Source organism: Rhipicephalus microplus, chromosome X, assembly GCF_043290135.1.
Source record: "Rhipicephalus microplus isolate Deutch F79 chromosome X, USDA_Rmic, whole genome shotgun sequence".
NCBI classification, from domain to species: Eukaryota; Metazoa; Arthropoda; class Arachnida; order Ixodida; family Ixodidae; genus Rhipicephalus; species Rhipicephalus microplus.
In genome coordinates this window covers 188,635,298-188,656,910 of record NC_134710.1, presented here as the reverse complement: position 1 = coordinate 188,656,910, position 21,613 = coordinate 188,635,298, and the positions used below count along the sequence as shown (strand labels likewise).

The 21,613-nt window shown below is 45.7% G+C and overlaps 1 protein-coding gene across 4 annotated transcripts in view; it reads left to right on the top strand.

Annotated features, from left to right (window-relative positions):
* Window positions 1–21,613, top strand: part of LOC119176989 (luciferin 4-monooxygenase) — a 117,323-nt gene that overhangs the window by 44,363 nt on the left and 51,347 nt on the right. For all 4 annotated transcript variants that reach the window (XR_012887129.1, XM_075878371.1, XM_075878369.1 and 1 more), the window contains exon 7: window positions 21,424–21,595. Coding sequence is in view for 3 of the 4 variants with exons in the window: in XM_075878371.1 (XP_075734486.1) it covers window positions 21,424–21,595 (172 nt within the window). In the remaining variant the exon portion in view is untranslated. The remainder of the gene's footprint in view (window positions 1–21,423; window positions 21,596–21,613) is intronic.

Sequence of the window (21,613 nt, the reverse complement as noted above, 5' to 3'; positions counted from 1 at the left end):
TATATGAAATGTTACTATGAATCTGTTTTTGACAAAAACTTGGAATTAAGTTAGTTTTCCTCCAATATGAAAGAGCAACGCACCTATCTCTCGTATCTTCGAATTTTCTATGAAGGGTACTTTTCCAAAGTATCCATTCCATCTTCGGGACTAAGTTGTTTATATTGCGACAAAGCAGGTCACAAGGTTTCAGAGATGAAGCGATAGAAGCCATGCCCGAAACGCACGTTATCGTTTTTAGAAAAGCTGCTTTTCATGGCATATTCATTTGTTACTCGTGGTGAGATTATTCCGTCTCCAAATAATAAACCTAGCGAGTTGTAAATACGGTTGTGGGATGTCATGTCAATAAAAGGACGCATTCCAACATAAAACATAACTGTTCATTAGAGTAGTAGCAGCGGCGTGACTAGCATGCCGCTGCTGGGATCGAATAATTAGAGTAACAATAATACCTTCCGAGCTTGGCAGCTTAGATTTACAGCCACCAGTGGTGACGTAAGCATCCGGTGATGCTGCGGAGGCACTGTCCCTAATTGGAGGCGTGTTGCAGCAAGTGGCCATGTCACGCTGGGCTATAGATAGTGACGAGACGGAGGCTACTTATGTTTGTGGGCAGTGGTCACCACATCACCCCCCGCCCTCCTGCGGAGTGCCGAGCTCGCAGGATCTGTAAAAATCTGAGAAGCGTACCCGACGTCCAGAGCGTGTAAACAAAGGAGTGCGCTGCGACGTTGGCGGCTGTGGATAGATACCTGTGGAAGGAGTGGCACTGCCCGGTTCATTCACCGCAAAGTATGCGAACTTGAGATGGTCGATCCAGACGCTGACGTCGTTCAGTTCATGTGCAGGATGAAGTTCTTGTCATCGTGAGGAACACTGAGTATACCTTGATGCTTGGCTGTTGGGCGGTTTTTGCATGGCCTGGTGTAAAATGTCCCGTTGCGACGTCGAGGTGATGGTTGTGGCGGCGGTCCGTTAGGAGGTTGTAATGTTCCAAAAAGTACGAGACGATGATTGGTTCAGCGAAGTTGGTGATCAGAACTTTCCAATGAAGATCACGGCCTATATTGAGCAACATGTGCTGGCGCAGCGAGCCGTTCATCTTGATTGTCAACCGGTTCGATACGTTGAGCCCGAAAGATGTCGCGGGCGAGGACTTCGAAGATGGTCTCGTGGGAAGCAGCAGGTGTCGGAACCGCTATCGACAAGGAATCACAACTTTGGGATTTGGTCGGTGACGTAAATGCAATGGCGTCCAGGTTGGCAGCTCGCAGCCATGCCCAGGAGCTTCCTTTGGTGCTTCCCTCGTGCTAAGCGGAGCAGGGTCGTCGACATTGTCCGGCTCTGTCCCCGAAGCATCGCTGGTAGTAACACCGACCGTGCTCACCAGGCTGCTGTGACGAGGTGGTGTTGTGGGCTCGGCTTGGAGAGTAGAAGCGTGGGCGTTTGCGTTTATACAGGTGTTTCTCGACGAAGCTGAGCTGTCTTTCGATGTTGTTGATGTGGCGCGCAAGCTTACGGAGAGCGGCAAGTTCTTTTGGGTTGGCCATGGCGGTGCTGTTTGTTTGTTTTCCGGGTTCCAGATGTGAGATGCTCAGATTGGTGATGGCGAGTAACTTCTACATGCAGTGGAATAGCACTGTTCAGCGATTTATTTGCCGGCCGCATTATTAGGGGTCTTCTTCAAAGCCTGCTTGAGTACATGGTTTTGTTGCGCGTCTGTGATATAATCACTCTCATGAATCGGAGGGCCACGACTCCTTCTTAGATCCACAAGCTTTGGTAACATGCACTGCACGTAAAATGTTTTGAGCCGGGGAAACATCTTGTTTTTCCAAACGGCTTCCTTCTTAGAAATTTCCTCAAAGCTGATGCCTTTTTTTCCACACTACGAACAAACACGTCTCATAACGAGAGATATTCATCTGTCCTTGTACTTGGTACCAATAATTACAATTTAATCTTAGCTCCAATTTGCCGTCCTCGGTTCCTGTGAAGCATGTTATTTTTCGCGCACGGACTCCTTCTGGTGGAGTTAGGTCCCTCGCTGAGTATGGGCACTTGACCAGTCGGCGAGAACATACTTACTATTCAAACCATAAGGAGTATAGTTCCAAGGAAGTAATTCTCTTGGTCTACGAAAAAGCCACATTATTTTCCCACAACTTTGCACTCACTTTCAGCAGCTTCAGAGCAACGCACTCGGGGTCCTTTCTGTATCTGATGGTCCCGGAGGTTATTTCCTTGTCCCAAGCTGTGTCTCCAGCTGTGCGTCAGAATTTTGCTGTTGGTTTAATTTTAGCCTCTTCCACCTTTTCTGTTTCCAGAGACTTGATTCATTCTCCTTGCATAAAGCTTTCTGCAGGTCTTTGATGCTTGTTATGGACAGAGAAAGCAATTTCATGAATCTCTCAGAATCAGTTGCGATAGCATCGGGCTCTATGTCTGGCATGCCGTAATTAACATCAGCACCAGGATGAGGCTCTTTGACTCTGCCTTGGGAGTGGAGTGTGGTTGATGGTACCTTCTTCGGCAGCTTTCTCTTTGGTTTCGTTCGAGAAACTAATGCTTTCACAAATGACGCTGCACGTTTTCCAAGCTTTCCTCCCAAAATTCTGCGGGCAATAGTTAAGTCCTTTTGCATTTTATTGATAATCAAGCAGCAAGACACCTTGTTTTGTAGGACACTTTCATCTAATAGTTTATTCGTTTTCCACCAACAAACTTTCCCACAATGAAGACGTAGTACTCGGCATCATTGTTGAATACGTCCATTATAAGACTTGCAGCGTTTGCGGCTACCCTGCTCATGGCAACATGAATTTCCTCTTATATACCTTTTTGAATGATCCGGGTAAATGTGTTTTCTATTCCGGCTTTGCTCCCAGAACAGAAGTAGTCTGCGCACTTGATGTGGTCTCCAAATACATCGTTGGGGCCATTCCTTATGTCTTGAACCAGGAGCTTGATTTTCTTTTCAGAAAGTGATGCATCTTCTGAGCCCCTAACTATAATATATGTGGCAACGCCGTATACCGCAGTCGTACAGCGGCTTGGAGAATAGAATTTTTTACATTTTTTGACCTTTTGCACTCGCTTCTTCTGGCGAATTTCCCTAATTTTGCTACGTAGTTTTGAAGAATCTGGTTCCGGCACTCAATTTTTACACGCTTGTTTACCTACGGTGCTGCGGATAACATGGACCAGTAGGTGCACAAATCTCAATCAGCAATAAGTCTGGTGTACTTGACGCCATGAGGCTCAACGCTTTCTTGAAGCCTCCAACGATAATACTTTGCTCCATACTGGTTGAGCTCCCATGCCAGTTCTTCTGAAAAGGTATGTTGTTTTGGATTAGCACCTTGTGGAGTCTGAGAGCACGTTGCACACACACTAATCACGCCAATGTAAAGGACTTTTCCCGTTATGTGTCCTACGATAGCAGCCTGAAAAAGTAATACAGCTATCAGCCACAAAATTGCTATCTCAATGCACAGGGAATCACTGCAACAGGTAACCATTTGGAACTTGAAATGAAGATCTTGATATAATAAAGTGCTATTTGGTAGCAACCACTGCTCAAGTTTGCGTATTTTCATAGCAATCGCCTATATATCCTTTCTTTCAGAAATGTTTGTCATTCTAATGTAAAACTCGCGTAACTGTGTCTTACTTGTAATAAATAAAAATTGATTATATATAATTTTTCGGTTCAATGCATCTTCACGCACGCTAGTCCAATTTCAAATAAGCAGCATCGGCACTGCTGTTTAGAATTTATAGAAGCTGCCTACCTCCGCAGAAAACAAAATAATTTCGTCTTTCTCAAGTGTGGTTTATAGTGACACCTGAAAACGTTACGTGCGAAGGCAGTGTTCAGAAACTCTGCACTGCTGATTGCCAGGAAAAACATTTGCTGAACAAATGCTGCGCTTTTGTTTTAGTAACGTCAAAGTTGTAGATTTTTGTGCACTTACTCCACCTGAAGAAGCATCCTACTTCTTTTTGTAAGATATTTTTGACTATGCACCATCGGTGATTACTGTTATCACTGGCACAATATCGTCGTCTATATCACCACATTCTGTTCCCAGCCGCACTTTTTCTGCACCCACTTATTTTATTTCCTCCAAGGCGGCTTGGTTGATAACGTCTCCAACGTTGTCTTGTATTTTTGAATTTGTGTCCAGCGACATTCCTAGAATATCCATGGATGGATATTATAGAATATTCACGGCAACAGTGCGTTGAGGCTAGAAAAGCCGCAGCCTATGGAGATATTCTATACACTGCAGCTATAATAATAATAACACAGCCGCCAAAGGTTTGAGTGTTAGGTGGCGTGTTTGTGTGTATCACATTTTTCTTCGGCACATCCTGCATACAAGAGTCAAGGAGCTTCGAAGACCTTGCCTTCTTTCACACAGTCCATATCCACCAAAGTGCATCGGAAAAGAACATGGAGGGCGACCTTTTGCAGGCTGCTCAAGAGGTGCTGAATTTCCACACTACGGTGTCCTTCAATGTCAGCCTCCCCTATGGTATTCGAGTCCGTAGAGTACTCCTCGCATGGTCTTGCTTCACTCTTCGGGGATGATGAGAAGTAACGTTCTAACACTTCCGAGTCAACTCTGGGGGTTTTGTCGTCTGCACAACACTTGGCCGTCTTAGGGCTGTGCTCGTTCTCCGTTGGCGACGATGAATCATCATATGACTGGACAGTATCGACGTCACAGGCCGGAGGAGATGAACCATCTTGAGTTTGCCTCTTCTTGGCGTTCACGATCGTTGTCGCTGGCCGTTTACGTTTCCCGTACTTGAAGTTTTTGGCTGCCATTTTGCGCTGGCTCAATTCGTGGAGACAGGGAACAACGTCGTTAATTCGTGCTGCTGCCACACAGCACCATACACACTACAGTGCTACAGGCTCCTTTCTTGTGCTACAGTGCTACAGACCGGGCACGTCCCTAACTATCGGAGCTTGGCTGACAGAAGAGAACTGGGAGTGGGGTTCTTTATCCACAAAAACATAGCTGGCAACGTAGAGGAATACTTTAGCATTAATCAAAGGGTGGTAGGTATCGTAAATAAACTCAATAAGAGGTACAAGATGAAGGTGGTACAGGCTTATGCGCCTACGTCCAGCCATGATGCCGCGTCGGTTGAAAGCTTTTATGAAGACGTGGAATCGGCAATGAGTAAGATAAAAACACAGTATACTATAATGACGGGAGACTTCAATGTAAAAGTAGAGAAGAAACAGGCTGGAGACCAGGCAGTAGGACATTATAGCATCGGTAATAGAAATACCAGAGGGGAGCTACTAGTGGAATTCGCAGAATACAATAATTTGCGAATTTCGAATAGATTCTCCAGAAAGCCAGGGAACCATAAGTGGACATGGAGGCGCCCCAATGGCGAAAATGAGAACGAAATAGACTTTATACTGAGTGCACACCCAGGCATCGTGCAGGATGTAGAAGTGCTTGGAAAGGTACGATGCAGTGAGCATAGACTGGTATGGTCCCCAATTCACCTAGGCTTGAAAAAGGAACGACAGAAACTAATATGCAAGAAGCCAATCAATGCACTGGCACTGAGAAGGAAAATACAGGAATTCAGAGTCTGACTACACGACAGGTACTCGGCCCTTATCGAGGAAAACAGCCTTAGCGTTGACGCAATGAATGATAATCTGACGAGTATAATAATGGAGTGTGCGGTGGAAGATGGAAGTACTGTAGTTGTACTGACACTGGTAAGCTTTCTCAGGAAACAAAGAATACCATTAAGAAGCATCAAAACATCAAAGCCTCAAGTATAACAGAAAAAATAGAGTTGGTAGAGCTTTCAAAGTTAGTAAGCGTAAGGTATCCGATGTAAGAAGGTATAACATGGAGAAAATTAAACATGCTCTGAAGAACGGAGGAAGCGTCAAAGCAGTGAAGAGAAAACTTAGTATAGGCAAAAACCAGATGTACTAAGGGGCAAAAAAGAAGACTAAGGGGCAAAAAAGGCAAAGTAATTAACTACCAATATGAATAGGATACTAAAATTAGCGGAGAAGTTTTACAGATATCTGTACAGTAGGCAGCCCTACCATGACCTTAATATAACTAGTAGTAACCAAGATGACACCTCACCAGTAATAATCGAAGAAGTCAGAAAAGCACTAGAGAGCATGCAAAGAAGAAAGGTGCTGGTGAGGATCAAGTAACATCAAATCTGCTGAAAGATGGAGGACAGATTGTGTTAGAAAAACTAGCGACCCTATTTACGAGGTGTCTCCTGAGAGGAAGAGTACCAAAATCTTGGAAGAATGCTAACGTCCTCCTAATACATAAGAAAGGAGATGATAAGGACTTGAAAAAATTACAGGCCGATCAGCTTGCTTGCTCTCTGTAGTATACAAGCTATTTACAAAGGTAATTGCTAACAGAGTAAAGAAAACATTGGAATTCATTCAACCAAAGGAACAAGCAGGATTTCGAACAGGCTACTCAACAATTGACCACATTCATACTATGAATCAGGTAATAAAGAAATGCTCATAGTATAACCAACCACTATACATAGCCTTCATAGATTACGAGAAGGCGTTTGATTCAGTAAAAATATCAGCCGTCATGCAGACACTGCGGAATCAGGGCGTAGATGAAGTATATATAAACATTCTGGAAGAAATCTACAAGGGATCAACTGCTACCACAGTGCTTCATAAAGAAAGCAACAGAATACCAATCAAGAAGGGTGTAAGGCAGGGGGAGACAATCTCCCCAATGCTATTTACCTGCTGCTTACAGGAGGTTTTCAGAGCCCTGGAATGGGAACAGTTAGGAATAAGAGTTCATGCAGAGTACCTCAGTAACCTGCGCTTCGCCGATGACATTGCATTGCTGAGTAACTCAGGGGACGAATTGCAACTCATGATTACGGAGTTAGACAAGGAGAGCAGAAAGGTGGGTCTTAAAATTTATTTGCAGAAAACGAAAGTAATGTACAACAACCTCAGAAGGGAGCAGCGCTTCGAGATAGGTAATAGTGCACTTCAAGTTATAAAAGACAATGACTACTTAGGGCAGGTAATAACCTTGGAACCAAACCACGAGATTGAAGTAACTAGAAGAATAAGAATGGGGTGGAGCACGTTTGTCACACTCTGAAATCATGACAGGTAGATCGCCACTATCCCTCGAGAGGAAGGTATATAACAGCTGCATCTTACCGGTACTTAGCTACGAAGCAGAAACCTCGAGACTTACAAAGACGGTTCAGCTTAAATTGAGGACGACGCAGCGAGCAATGGAAAAGAAAATGGTAGGTGTAACGTTAAGAGACAAGGGGAGAGCAGAGTGGATTAGGGAACCAACCGGGGTTAAGTATATCATAGTTGAAATGAAGAAGAGGAAATAGTGATGGGCCGGGCATGTAGCACGTAGACAGGATAACCGCTGGTCATTAATGGTGCATTCAGACGACGGACCGAATCCGGATTTGTCGTGGACGCGGACAGCTAATCCGCGGATGGTCCGCCTGCAGGCGCATCCACACGACGAACGGTGTCCTAGGGGAAAACAGCCGGATTACCCTCGACAGCAGATTCGGCGCTCACCTGCGCCCGCTGGCAGCAGACCGGTTTGAGAGTATTCAACATGAATGCCCGCAAGAAGCGAAGCTTGGCTGCGATGTCTGTCGTGTTGTGACAAATGAACGAGTAGTGTTATTCTTTCAGGAGAAAAGGGAGTTGCTAGCAGGACATTCTTTCAACTACATTATTCCCCACTTGTAGAACTTCTAAACGTGTCTCCCGCTTTTTTTTTAGAAGCGGCACGTCGCCGGTTGCAGAAGTTGGAATATTTCACCACCATGACGGCTAAGTATCTCGCGTGTTAAGCGACGGCGGCGACATTTCCCGAACCACCAAAAGTGATTTCTGCATATTTAATCACCTGAGAACAAAGTCTCCGGAAACTAAGTAAACAATGCTCAAGCGTAGATGATGCCGACCAGTCATGCAGCTGTCCGCGAGCCACGGAGGACATGCCGCGAGCAGACGAAAAGTGTACTGGTTGCCACCGACCCCAAGCTATTCCGCTGAAGTACCGGCTCTCCCCCGCCAGAATCCCGATGTGAGAAACAGGTTGGGTTCATCCGTCCGCGAGCCGCGCGGACGAGTCGCGGACGAGGGGAATCGCTGATGTGAGGTCACGTGACGCGCCGTCCGTCCCGCCACATCGGGATTCGATCCGTCGTCTGAATGCACCATAAAGGTAACTAACTGGATTCCTAGAGAAGGTGAGTGAGTTAGAGGGAGACAAGATAGGTGGGCAGATGAGATTAAGAAGTTTGCGGGTATAAATTGGCAGCAGCAAGCACAGGACCGGTTTGACAGGCGGAACATGGGAAAGCCTTTGCCCTGCAGTTGACGTAATCAGGCTGATGATGATGATTATGATGATGATGATGATAGCTATGTGATGGCGTCTCCACGTTTCGGCATTTTAACGTTTCGGTGTTTTGATTTTTCGGTATTTTAAATTTTCGGGATCTTGAGTATTCGGCATTTCAATTTTTCGTCGTTCTGGCATTCGGCCTTCCAAGAATTCGGCGTCTTGATTTTTGGCATTTTGATAGGGACGCTAGCATACGCCATCGGCCTGTTCTTGGCAAAGTACTTTTGAATTAAGAAATGTTTGTGATGGAACTGAGAACGACGAAGAAAAACAAAAGAAAAGAGGACAGGGAATTAGACTGGCTACATTTATCCTCAGAGACAAGGTTGAGCACTTTCCCTTAATATACATTTGCTATAAATCCTTCTCATCTCTGATGGCTTCCGTGGGTTTTCGTCAGCACTGCCCAGACAAAATATACCATCGTACAACAGAAACTCGACATCTGTGTACACGCCTTGCCATAGTGCATCCTCTATAATACTGAATAACAGCAACAGCCTAAATACGGGAAGTTACGTACGTAGTCAGCTAACATATATCATAATCTTTTTGTTTATACAACATCAATGAAAACAATGGGATAGCAAGCCACGGAAGAGACAGTGGACGTAAATCGTACTGGTTTAACTTCGTTGTCGTTATTGCGATATATACGAGACAAAAAGAATAATGTACAAAAACTTCATTGAAAAGTTTTACTTTCGAAGAAAACAGTCAGACGAATTTTCAGATATGTTCATTCACTTATTTCGTCATCCAGCTTACTGTTTTCACATTTGGACCGCGATGACTACAATACAGGAAAAGCTGTACATTTCAAGCCTATTTTACATTCCTTGGCTTCACCTGTTCGTTTCCGTGGAAGTAACATTTTAACTAGGCATATAATATATTGCCGCATTGAATATGCATCACCAGGAGAACAACAAAGAGCACGCGCAGTGAGAGAGAAAGACGAGGTTCTCAGCCGATCAGTTTAGCACTTTTGATGATCCGGCCGCCCGGTTCTTGGCTGATCCCGCTTTGTGGGCAAGTGCCAGCAAAGCTGAAGGTTCATCATCATCATCAGTTTTCCAGTGTTCCGGTACAATTAAAGCGAGCTGTCCGGTATTCAACTGCTGCTGTTTCTGCTTTGTGACACTGGTGGAGGCGCTGGGTACATGTTCGCAGCAGCCGCTGTCTGCTAGGCCTCAGCCCGGAGTTCGGTCCATTGCCGAAAAGCGTGACCGTGCCAGAAAGCATGACAGAGCCTGGAAGCACTGGCCCCAACATGTTCAGCCCAAGCATGACACAGGTGACTGTATTGAAACTTCGACTTCCGGTTGACTTCCACGGAAACACATATGAGGACACACATGACTGGCTCGAGGAATTCGAGCACACAGCGCATGTTGACGGGTGGAACATCACACAGAAATTGGGCTACGTCTATTTTCCGCTTCAAGACGGAGCCCGGACATGGTTTACGAATCGCGTGTGGTCGTCTTGGGACGATTTCCAGCAGAAGTTCCTCGATACGTTCGCGAGCACCGAAAGACAAGAAATCGCACAGCGTCTCCTCCAGTCACGGATTCATAAACCAAATGAATCCGTTACGATGTTTGTTAAGGACATGGCGTGGCTGTTTTGTCGAGCAGATCCGAATATCTGCAAAGCCAGAAAGGTTAGCCACTATATGCGCGGCGTTAAGGACCAGCTGTTCGCTGGTCTCGTGTGAAACCCGCCTATAAGGGTTGATGAATTCTCCAAGGAGGCGACATTCATCGAACGTGCACTGCATCAACGCTACCGGCAGTATGACTGCCCAACCCACAGTGCACCGATCAGCGCGGCAGCCACGACCACAGCAACGACACCCGCCGAAGGTTCTTTGCGCCAATTGATAGGAGAAATCGCTCAAGAAGAGGTCAAGAAGCTCGTCGCCAAACCGAATAACTGCGCAATTGCCTCAGTAACACAAGTTGTGCGCCATGAGATCAGGCAAGCGCTCTCGCTTCCTGAGCTGAGCATGAGCACCCCCAGAGCAAGCTATGCAGACATAGTCCATCGACAGCCAGCGAACGTGCCGATCCCACATCAGTTCCACCAGCAACATCCGCCGACAGTGCCTTGGTACTACAGAGAAACTTCGACGCCAAGGCAGCCACCACTTCGCAAAACTGACATCTGGCGTACCCCGGACCATAGGCCTCTCTGCTTTCATTTTGGGGAAGCAGGCCACATCGCTCAGTATTGCCCGTATCGCATCGCATGCTACCAAGGGCTTCCTTTCACTATTCCTCGGTGCCATTTCAACGAAACACCTGACGTCGACACGAGTGTCATGACCCCGCGGGATGTTCCTCGTGGGTTTTGGGGGCCTTATTCTCCATCTTCTAGACAGAGCGCCACTGACATGCCAAGAGGGAGATCTCCTAGTTGATGCCGGAGTAACTAAAAGCGACGACTTCAGGGGGAAGGTTGCGAATCGTCGAAGTGTTGGAAATCTCCTAATACCGCCGAGCGAAGAGACATCCATTTAGAATGATTCGACGAAAGATGGGGTTGTTACTGCCGATGTTGCAATTATGATTGATGGACATGATGTCATGGTATTGGTCAACACTGGCGCGGACTTTTTAATAATGAGTGAGAGTCTGGCAGACAAGCTCAGAAAGGTTATAATGGAATGGACACGACGGCAGGTTAGAAGAGCTGGAGGGCAGCTACTCACACCTACCGGAAAGTGCACCGCAAGAATGAAGATAGGGGATGTATTCTTCGTCGCAACTTTCGTTACTATTTCCGAGTGTTGCAGACAGGCAATCCTAGGAATGGACTTCTTGCGTGAATATGGTGCCATCATCAATATACCGGACGGTTTACTGACCTTTTCAGCGGATTAAAGCGCAGCGCTACAGCGAAAATTCCTGCGAGTCATTCACGATGTGACCGTACCTCCGTTATTGTGCCACCTTGTTTCGGTCACGTGCAGCGCGCAGCATACTGGAGAAGGAATCGCTGAACAAGTATTGACGCTTCTACTCTCTCGCGGTGTTGCAATTGCCAGAAGTATCGTCAATGTTGTGTGTGGTGAAGTGGAGGCTCTGTTGACGCATTTTACCAACGAGCGACGACACTTACACAGTCGCCTACTTCGACGAGATCACAGAAATCCGCGAGTACTGTGTAGTACAACAGGACGAGCCGTAGGCCACGTCAGCCCCACCACCTATTGACCTAAGCACGGATTTATTACCAGCGCAAAGACAGCATCTAGTAGATCTTCTTCACCAGTTCAAAGACTGTTTTTCATCGACCTCGATGGTCAGTCAAACGCCACTGATTAAGCACCAGATAATAACGGAAGAGACGGCAAGGCCAATACGACAGAACCCATACCGCGTAGCACCAAAAAAGCGTGAAGCAATCCAGAAACAAGTGATAAAATTGCTCGATGATAACGTCACCAGCCGTCAAGATGGCCTTGGGCATCGCCGGTAGTGCTAGTTAAAAAGAAATACGGAAGCTTGAGATTTTGTGTCGACTACCGCAAGCTGAATCATGTGACAAAGAAAGACGTGTACCCATCACAGCGCATCGATGATTCACTCGACAGGCTGAGGTATGCACGCTACTTTTCGTCAATGGACCTCAAAAACGGGTATTGGCAAATTGAGGTCGACGAGCGAATAGAGAAAAAACGGCTTTTGTAATGCCTGACGGGCTTTAAGAGTTTAATTCATTGCCCTTCGTATTGTGCTCAGCCCCCACAACATTTCAGAGACTAATGGATACCGTTCTGTCAGGCCTTAAGTGGCAGACATGCCTGGTCTATCTGGACAACATCATTGTTTCTTCAAAAACATTTTTTTTTCAAAACATTTGAGGAACACCTGAGCAGGCTGCTATCGGTATTCAGGGCAATAAGGTCTGCCGGCCTGACACTGAAACCCGAGAAGTGTAATTTCGGTTTCAAGGAGCTCCAATTTTTAGGCCATGTGGTGAACCATGAAGGTGTTTGACCTGTTCCGGATAAGATTGCCGCCGTCAGAAAATTTCCTGTGCCAATAGATAAGAAAGCAGTCAGGCATTTCCTTGGCCTATGCCCATACTACCGAAGGTTTATTGCCAATTTCTCACACATAGCCTCGCCGTTAACACGACTCACAAGAAAATACGTATCGTTCACATGAAGCGACGATCAAAAAGCGGCATTTGACGATCTCCGACAACCCCTGCAGACACCGCTTGTGCTTGCTCACTTTGATGAGAATGCTCTTACCACGGTCCATACAGATGCCAGCAACGTTGGTTTAGGCGCTGTACTCGTCCAGTGGCAAGACTCAGCCAAGTGTGTGATCGCATATGCTAGTAGGACACTTTCCCGCGCCGAGTTCAACTACTCCACAACGGAAAAAGAGTGTCTTGCTGTCGTATGGGCGGTTATGAAGTTTCGTTCGCACCTCTACGGTTGTTCCTTCCACGTAGTCAGCGACAATCATTCCCTCTTCTGGCTGACCAACTTGAAAGACCCGTTTGGTCGGCTCGCACGGTGGAGCTTACGCCTTCAAGAGTTTGATATGATGGTCGTGTATAAGTCCGGACGGCAGCACACCGACGCCGATGGCTTATCAAGGTCACCGATAAAGCGCGACGATGACACACAAGACGACAACATGGCGTTTGTAGGCGTCATCGACACCACTACGACTTCGTTCAAGCAGAAGGAAGACAGCGAGTTGCTTCCCCTTATTGAATTTTTGAATGGCCGGACAACAACCATCCCTAGAAGATTTGCAAGGAGCATGCCATCATTCTGTTTACGTACTGGTGTTCTCTACAAGAACTCTTCTCTCAGAGGAAGCACCCACCTACTTGTCGTTCCGACGTCAATCCGTTGAGAGGATACTTAGTGCTTCCCACGATGAGCCAACGTCCAGTAATCTCGAATAGACACGCACACTGGCCAGAATCCAACAGAAATACTACTGGCCAAGACTTCCAGCTGTTGTGAAACATTACGTGCGCACGTGCCTCGATTGCTTACGACAAAAATCGCCATCATTAAAACCAACTGGACTATTACAGCCGATTCAATTACCCACGGTACCTTTTGCCCAAATTGGAATGAATCTTCTCGGACCATATCCGAATTCCCATGCTGGCAACAAGTGGGTAATAGTCGCTACTGATTATATTACGCGCTACACGGAAACAAAGGGTTTGTCAAGTGGCACCGCCATTGAAGCCGCACGATTCTCCATAGAAAATACCGTGCTGAGGCACGGTGCTCCGACAATCATAATACCAAATCGAGGTACCGCTTTCACGGCCGTGCTCCTGAAGACAGTGCTTGAGCTCAGTGGAACAGCCCATCGGAAAACCACTTCCTATCATCCACAAAGCAACGGCTTAACAGAACGCCTCAAGAAGGCTATTGCCGACATGTTGAGTATGTACGTTGACATGGATCACAAGAGCTCGGACCACATTCTACCGCACATCAGGTTCACCTATAATATAGCGCAGCAAGAAACTTCACGAAGAACGCCGTTCAGTCTCTTTCATGGCCGTGAAGTGACAACGATGCTTGACACCATATTACTGCACGACTGCAATGACATCAATTTGGACGCTTCATCTTTTACCAAACGAGCAGAAGAAGCGAGGCAGCTTGCGCGAATTCGAATCAATCAGCAGCAAAATTACGACGCCCAACGTTATAATCTGCGACACCAACATGTCGTCTATCGGCCCGGTGAAAAAGTCTGGATATGGAGTCTTATTCCCCACCGGGGACTCTCTGAAAAATTGCTGAAGAGGTATTTTGGCCCCTACATAGTTTTAAAAGGCCTGAGTGACGTTAATTACGTGGTCGTTCCTTACAGCCCCTCGACAACTCACCAGCAAAAACCAGAAATTGTGCACGTTGTGCGAATGAAGCCCTATTTTTCGGACTGATTTGCACCACACATATATTGCACCGTCTTTTGTAGAAGAGCATCGGGACGCTGCTCTCTGGAGGGGGGCAAATGCCGCATTGAATATGCAGCACCAAGAGAACAACGAAGAGCACGCACAGCGAGAGAGAAAGACGAGGTTCTCATTCGATCAGTTTTGCGGTGTTCTGGTACAATTAAAACAACTTGTCCGGTATTCAACTGCTGCTGTTTCTGCATTGTGACAATATATGAAAGCAGGGAAAACTTTGGTGTCTTATAATATGATGAATTGTGCCATTTATTATCACGATCAGCCATTTTATCAAGAATTTGAATTGTGTAAGTTGGCCCTGTGCCACACTGCATATAGCTCATTTTTAGAGAAAAAAACAGAAGTCGAGTGCACTGTAGTAATTTCTCGGGCGTCTATCACCCAGTAACTCAATTGATCAGCACGACTGTAAACAGGAATGAACTCTGGTTATGTGCAGTGGCTCCTACAGATACTCATTTTTTCTGCACACTGAACTCTGACCAAGCACTGCTATAGCTCAGCGTACTTCAGAAAGCCGCGCCGGTCGTCTGCCATCTATTCGAGAGTAAACAAAATTTTGCCGGTGGAATCAATCGCTTCGTGTTTACAATACGGCTCTGGCAGTTCAACAACAAGTACGGGTCCTCTGTCAGGGTGAATTCGCAGAACGAAGGGTGTTCCGAGGAGTGATCTCGTCCAGCATGTATTCTGCATACCGCATCTGAAGGCGCTGATCCTGGCCCTCATAGGCCGAGGAAGCAAATAGCACCTTCTTCCATCTTGTCTAAAGGGCTGCTGAAAATGTGTGAGAGCATCTCAGAATAAGCAGCAGACAGCTGTCAAGGCACATAATTAGCATTGTTGAAGCTCAGGTGTGGTGTGACAAAAGCGAGAAGTTGGAGGATCGCTAGGCCGTAAAGAGTTTTGACTCCCTGGTATCATTCGCTATGGTTCAGGCACAAAAACTTCAAATATTTTCAAACAAAGTGGTCAACGCGTTATCAAGTAGTCCAGATCAAGTTGTCAGAAGCGCTACTTTCACACGCGGAGTGAAACTTCAGTGTCCTGGTGAGATTTAGACACCTAGTGCGTGCTCGAACTTCCCACAATTTTATGGTGTGTAAGTGCTGCCATCTATGAACACAAAAAGTTCAATTGTGAGTTGCTTTGGAGCTGGTGAGCCTTCCTAACCAGGGCTGAGTCCCGGTAGGCTACCCAGCACTGGGGAAGGGGAGAGGGTGAAGGAAAGTTATAGAGGAGGAGAAAAAGTCAGTGACTTGGCCGACAGTAACAATTTCACATCACAAACGATGAAACAAGCCGGTGTCATTGAGAAAGCTGAACCGCGCTTTCGTTGCCTTTTGAAATAGGTGGATAGCAAAACGGCGCGTCGTCTGTTACAGTACTTCCGGTTCGAGGCCTCTTCCTTCGCTGTTTCAAGAAGCCTGCTGCGCAGTGTAATCGGGGTGGAAACGCGCAATTCTGTGACGCTTTATTCCGCTTGTTCAATAATTGTGTTCTTTAAATCTTTTTGTGAATGAATAGATGATATTTCGTGCATTTCAGGGAACGAAGTGAGACGTGGACAGGGAAAAAACGAGGAACGTTGAGAGGTTGGTTTTGAGCCCAGCGTGCGGTTATGCTTTAAAACACGCAGTAATCTTTTGCAGAATCACCACGATTTAGTATTATCGAGCGCATACACTTACCGAGACTACTTCAACACCACTCACACATATGTTCACATGTTGTCATATGTACAATATACATACAATGTTTACATACGTATGTGTAATTTGTGCGATTAAATACGCTGATATAGCATATTTCTATTGTGTAATCTGCATCGCTAACTGTCTGGAAATTTATTGACACAGGTGAGTGCATAAAAGCCCACTAAATAATGCAGCCACTTAAATAATAGTATCGTGCGATGTAAAACGATCGAAGTCACTTTTTAAGCAGCAAGTACCATGGTGTGGCGTCTCTGTTATGTCAGATTTACAAGATTGTAGTGCTGATAGATCATGTCAAATTCCGACTCATAGCCTTAAATGCATATCTTGCCAGACTGTACGCTGAGGGCGGGTAATTTTGCATGCGTTGAAAAACATTGTTTGAGCATGTGAGGGACGACACCTCATTTAAAGAGTTTATGGCGTCCGAAACACATTACCACGGCCATTGCTATATGGAGCCCGGAATGGTATCTTTGCAACCAAAAAGCAAATAATTCATAATAAGGGTACGTCAGCAACAAGGAAACAAGTGAACGGATATTTCGTGTTCACATGATGTTCAAGAAATCTTCGTATGAGACAAAACATGCGCGATATAACCTTTGCTGCAAAACAACAAGCATGTGTTCGGAGTTGCAACAACTTCAATGAAAAAATGACAGCTCGCGTGATCATAACTATCTCGTAGTGATTCTATTTGTTATTCAATCATGCTGCATAGCACTCCAATGTATTACGCAGCAATTTATAAGAAAATGTCACCACGAGTGCAAGGTGGAACACGCAAAAAACGCCGGCACTGGCAAAAATGTCCGCTCGGCATCACGGTGCTTCGAACCGGAAATCGGTGCAGACGGGCGTCGTAGCCCTCAATTTATTGCGTGAGCCAGAATTTTGCTATCCACCTATTGAGATGGGCAGTGCTATGGTCCAAATACCATCTCGACAGTAAAATTACTTCTGTCCAGTTAATTTAGAACACTGTGCATGTGAAGCCTCTCGTTTGTGTATGCCGGGCAGTAACATAAGAGGTGTTCGATAGTCTCATCGACGGCGCAGTCCTGGCACTTCTCGCTGTCGGCCATCCCAATATTAAGAGAGCTCACCAGCTCCAAACAACTCAGTTTTGATTGATTGATTGATTGATTGATTGATTGATTGATTGATTGATTTGTGGGGTTTAACGTCCCAAAACCACCATATGATTATGAGAGACGCCGTGGTGGAGGACTCCAGAAATTTCGACCACCTGGGGTTCTTTAACGTGCGCCCAAATCTGAGCACGCGGGCTTACAACATTTCCGCCTCCATCGGAAATGCAGCCGCCGCAGCCGGGAATCGAACCCGCGACCTGTGGGTCAGCAGCCGAGTACCTTAGCCACTAGACCACCGCGGCGGGGCGCAACTCAGATTTGAACTGTTTGTGTTCATAGATGGCAGCACTCACACACCATAAAAATGTGGGAAGTTTGAGCACGTGCTAGGTGTCTAAACCTCCCCAGGACACTGAAACTTCACTCCGCGTGTGAAAGTAGCGCTGCTGATAATTGGCCTGGCACTTCTTGATAACGCGGTGACCACTTTGTTTGAAAATATTTGAAGTTTTTGTGCCTGAACCATAGCGAATGATACCAGGGAGTCAAAACTCTTTACGGCCTAGCGATCCTCCAACTTCTCTCTTTTGTCACATCACACCTGTAGTTTAAACAATGCTAAATATGTTCCTTGACAGCTATCTGCTGCTTATTGTGAGAGGCTTCTACACATTTTCAGCAGCCTTTGAAACAAGATGCAAGAAGGTGCTAATTGCTTGTTCGGCCTATTAGGACAAGGATCAGCAACTTCAGTTATGGTGTGCAGAATGCATGGTGGACAAGGTCACTCCTCGGAACACCCTTTGTTCTGCGAATTCACCCCGACGGAAACTGGTACTTGTTGAACTGCCAGGGCAGTATTGTGAACACGAATCTATTGATTTCACCGGTAATATTTTGTTTACACTCGAAAGGTAGCAGACGACCGGCGCGGCTTTCTAAAGCTGAGCTAGCAGTGCGTGGTTAGAGTTCAGTAGGCAGCGAAAACGAGTATCTGTACTTGGCACTGAACATTACCAGAATTCATTCCTGTTTACAACTGTGCTGATCAACCGAGTTACTTGGTGATACACACCCGAAAAGTTACTACAGTGCATTCGAGTTTCGTTTTCTTTTCACTAAAAATAAGCTATATAGAGTGTGGCGCGGAGTCAACTTACGCATTTAATATTTTGTATAGGATCGCTGATGCCGATGGTAAATGACAGAATTGGTCAAATTATTAGACACCACCGTTTTCCCTGCTTCGATATATAATATATGACTACTCAAAATATTACTTCAATGAAAACGAACAGGTGAAGCCAAGGAATGTAGAATAGGCTTGAATTGTACAGCCTTCTCTGTATTGTAGTCATCGCGATTCAAACGTAAAAACAGTAAGCTGGATGACGGAATAAATGAATAAACTTATTTTAAAACTCGTCTGGCTTTGCTCTACGAAAGGAAAGCTCTTTAATGGTGTTTTCGTACACTATACTTTTTTCCTCGTATATATCGCAATTACTACAACGCAGTCAAAACAGCACGATTTATGTCCTCTTTATCTTCCATGGCTTATTATCCGTTGGTTTTCATTAATGTTGTATAAACGAAAGAAATCTTGCATATGTTAGTTGATTACGTACCTACCATCCCTTATTTAGCTGCTGCCGATAGTTTGTATCATGAAGGATGCCTTATCAAAAGGCGTGTACACAGATGTCGAGTTTTTATTGTACGGTGATATATTTTGTCTATTTGGGTAGTGCCGATGGAAACGCAAGGGAGCCAGCAGAGGCGACAAGGATTTATAGCAAATATATAGTACGGGAAACAGCTCAATCCTGTCTCTCAGGATAAAAGTAGCCAGTTAAATTTTCTGTCCTCTTTTTTTTCGTTTTTCGTCGTCGTTCTCAGTTCGCCACAAACATTTCGTTATGCAAAAGAACTTCGCCAAGAATATGACGATGTCGTCTGCTAGTGTCTCTATCAAAACGTCGAAAATTAAGACCGCGAATTATTAGAAGGCCGAACATCAGAAAGACAAAAAATTTAAATGCCCAAAAACTCAAGGTGCCGGAAGTTTGAAATACCAAAAAAAACCAAAACACCAAAACGTTAAAATGCCAAAGCATGAAGACGTCATCACCTAGCTGTGATAGACGATAATGTTGATTAGCAAGATAAAGGTTCCATCACCCTCTTTTTCAATAACCATATTCTCTTACGATTAATCTTCCCAGAAGTAACGAAAAATCAGTTGTATAAAATCTTTTGGCAGCTGTGCTGCCCAATCGGAACATTGTGAACGTTCTAACTTGCCGGCGAGGCATCGCCCACAATTTATCTGTATGAAATTGAGTGAACAAAGGAATATATTTCTTTTGTTTTCGAAGGATTCACTCATAAGCGAAGGAAATTCATGGCTATTAGAAACGAGGGCGAAAGCGCGCAGGCCAACGGATGCTCAATCACGGGTGCATCGGTATCTTCTATTATGGCAAGGTGCTGGTATTGCCGGCGTTTTGATGTTCTGGCGTTTCAAGTTTTCAGCATTTTAAATATTTCGCATTGATACTTTTTGACATTTTAATTTTTCTTCGTTCTGAAATTCACCCTCGTAATCATTCGGCCTTTTGTTTTTCGGCGTTTTGAATGCCACCTCTCTGCTATTACCTATTCCCCATCTCCCAGAAGGCTGAGTATGCGCTGCCCCTTCGCCATAATGCAGAAAAAAAGGAGCCATCTATCAGGCGGAACTGCTTAGAACGCCTCACGTGCCATGACACCCACAAGACCGAACCAACTCGTTTCCAAGCAGTTTGACAGCTGAGGTGTCAACAGTCAAAAAACGAATTTGCTCCCCACATTCACTCACAGCGCCCGGCACCGCAGCGCCACTGCCGGCGTGGGTCCCACGTCATGGTCATCTTGCGACCTCGGAACGCCACCATCAGGAGACTAGGAACTTTAACAACTAGCAGAGTCTGTTGCATACTGCAGCTAGCAAAAACAACACCCTATCTGTGTTTGTTTTTTTCGGCCACAGTAAAATGTTTCGTACGGGCCCGGTCTGCTCGTGGTACACGTAGAGGAGCTGACGGGTGCTACTGAAGATCACGCCAGCTTGGATAGATGGACCAGGATGCCCGGTGTTGCAGCCGACTCACTTTTGTTGAGCGGGACACTTCATGATAGCTGCCTACGCGAGACTTGCGACTCCGATGACCGCGCTTCTCGATGGTCGAACGTCAACTGCCGAAGCAGTCAAATTGTCTTCGGGGTATACGCATCTTTCTCAAAGTAATTTTCTCCAAACGCATGCGTGCCCCTTTCGCTGCAGGTATAGGGAAGACTTGACGGTGCTGTTGCCGAGTATAGTTGCCAGAAGTCTTCCCAGTTCAAAGGTGCCCTCCCTTCGACGACAGGGCGCGTGGTTGAGAATGCTCGATGTTTGTGACACATTTGCATTGAATTCGTCTCGTCTCATGCATATCGCATACGGCCTCGCAAACGATCTTTTGGCTAATACACGGCACGGTAGTCCACCCCCCTCCCCCGCAAAAAACAAATGAAAAACCGGAAGAGACAAATTGAAACTCATATCCTTCGAAGCAGTTCATTTGGAAGTCTTTTCCTCTGATTCGCAAATAATCTGCATCTTAAAAAGAAATAATCCAACGACTTACTATCATTGCAATGTAGACATAAAGGTGACTGTGCAAGACCAAACCTGCAAGGTAAACCTTCAGCGGTGCACTATGTTCTTCCAAGATGATGAAGAGGACAAAAAGAGCGCGCCTGTAGAGTTACTGTGTTGCACGGCGTAACAAAAAGCACCAACAGCTCTGCTCATAAAACCATGCTAGCATGCGGTTTTAGAGCACAGGCTTAGCGCTGTGAAAACGGTGGGCAGCCAGAGCCGAAACACAGTTTAATGATCAATGTAGTACAAACCGAAAGAAGTGAACACGTCCTGAATATCATTATATACACTCACAATTTTACCTGCTTGTATCTTCTCCAGCTACAGATAAAAGGCTACCACACCTATTACGTTAAGAAATTTTTCAACGAAGTTAGCTGTTCAGTATAACTTAGCAAGAATGGCAAACACTTCTCAAAATATATTTAAGCAATTCATGCGTACTTGCGTGTCACGCACCGTACACATTTTTCCTATTTTTGCAGGTTTCTTTCCTCCTTCAGTTTCCAACGTACTTGAGAATGATGCTGAAAAGCCCACTTCTGGAGGAGTACGACTTGAGCAGCCTGATGATGATCAGTTTGACCGGAAGCACAGCGCCACCAGATTTAGTAGCTGAGACCCGGGCTAAGCTGAAGGTCTACGCGGTTGGACAAGGCAAGTGCTTTTCGGCAG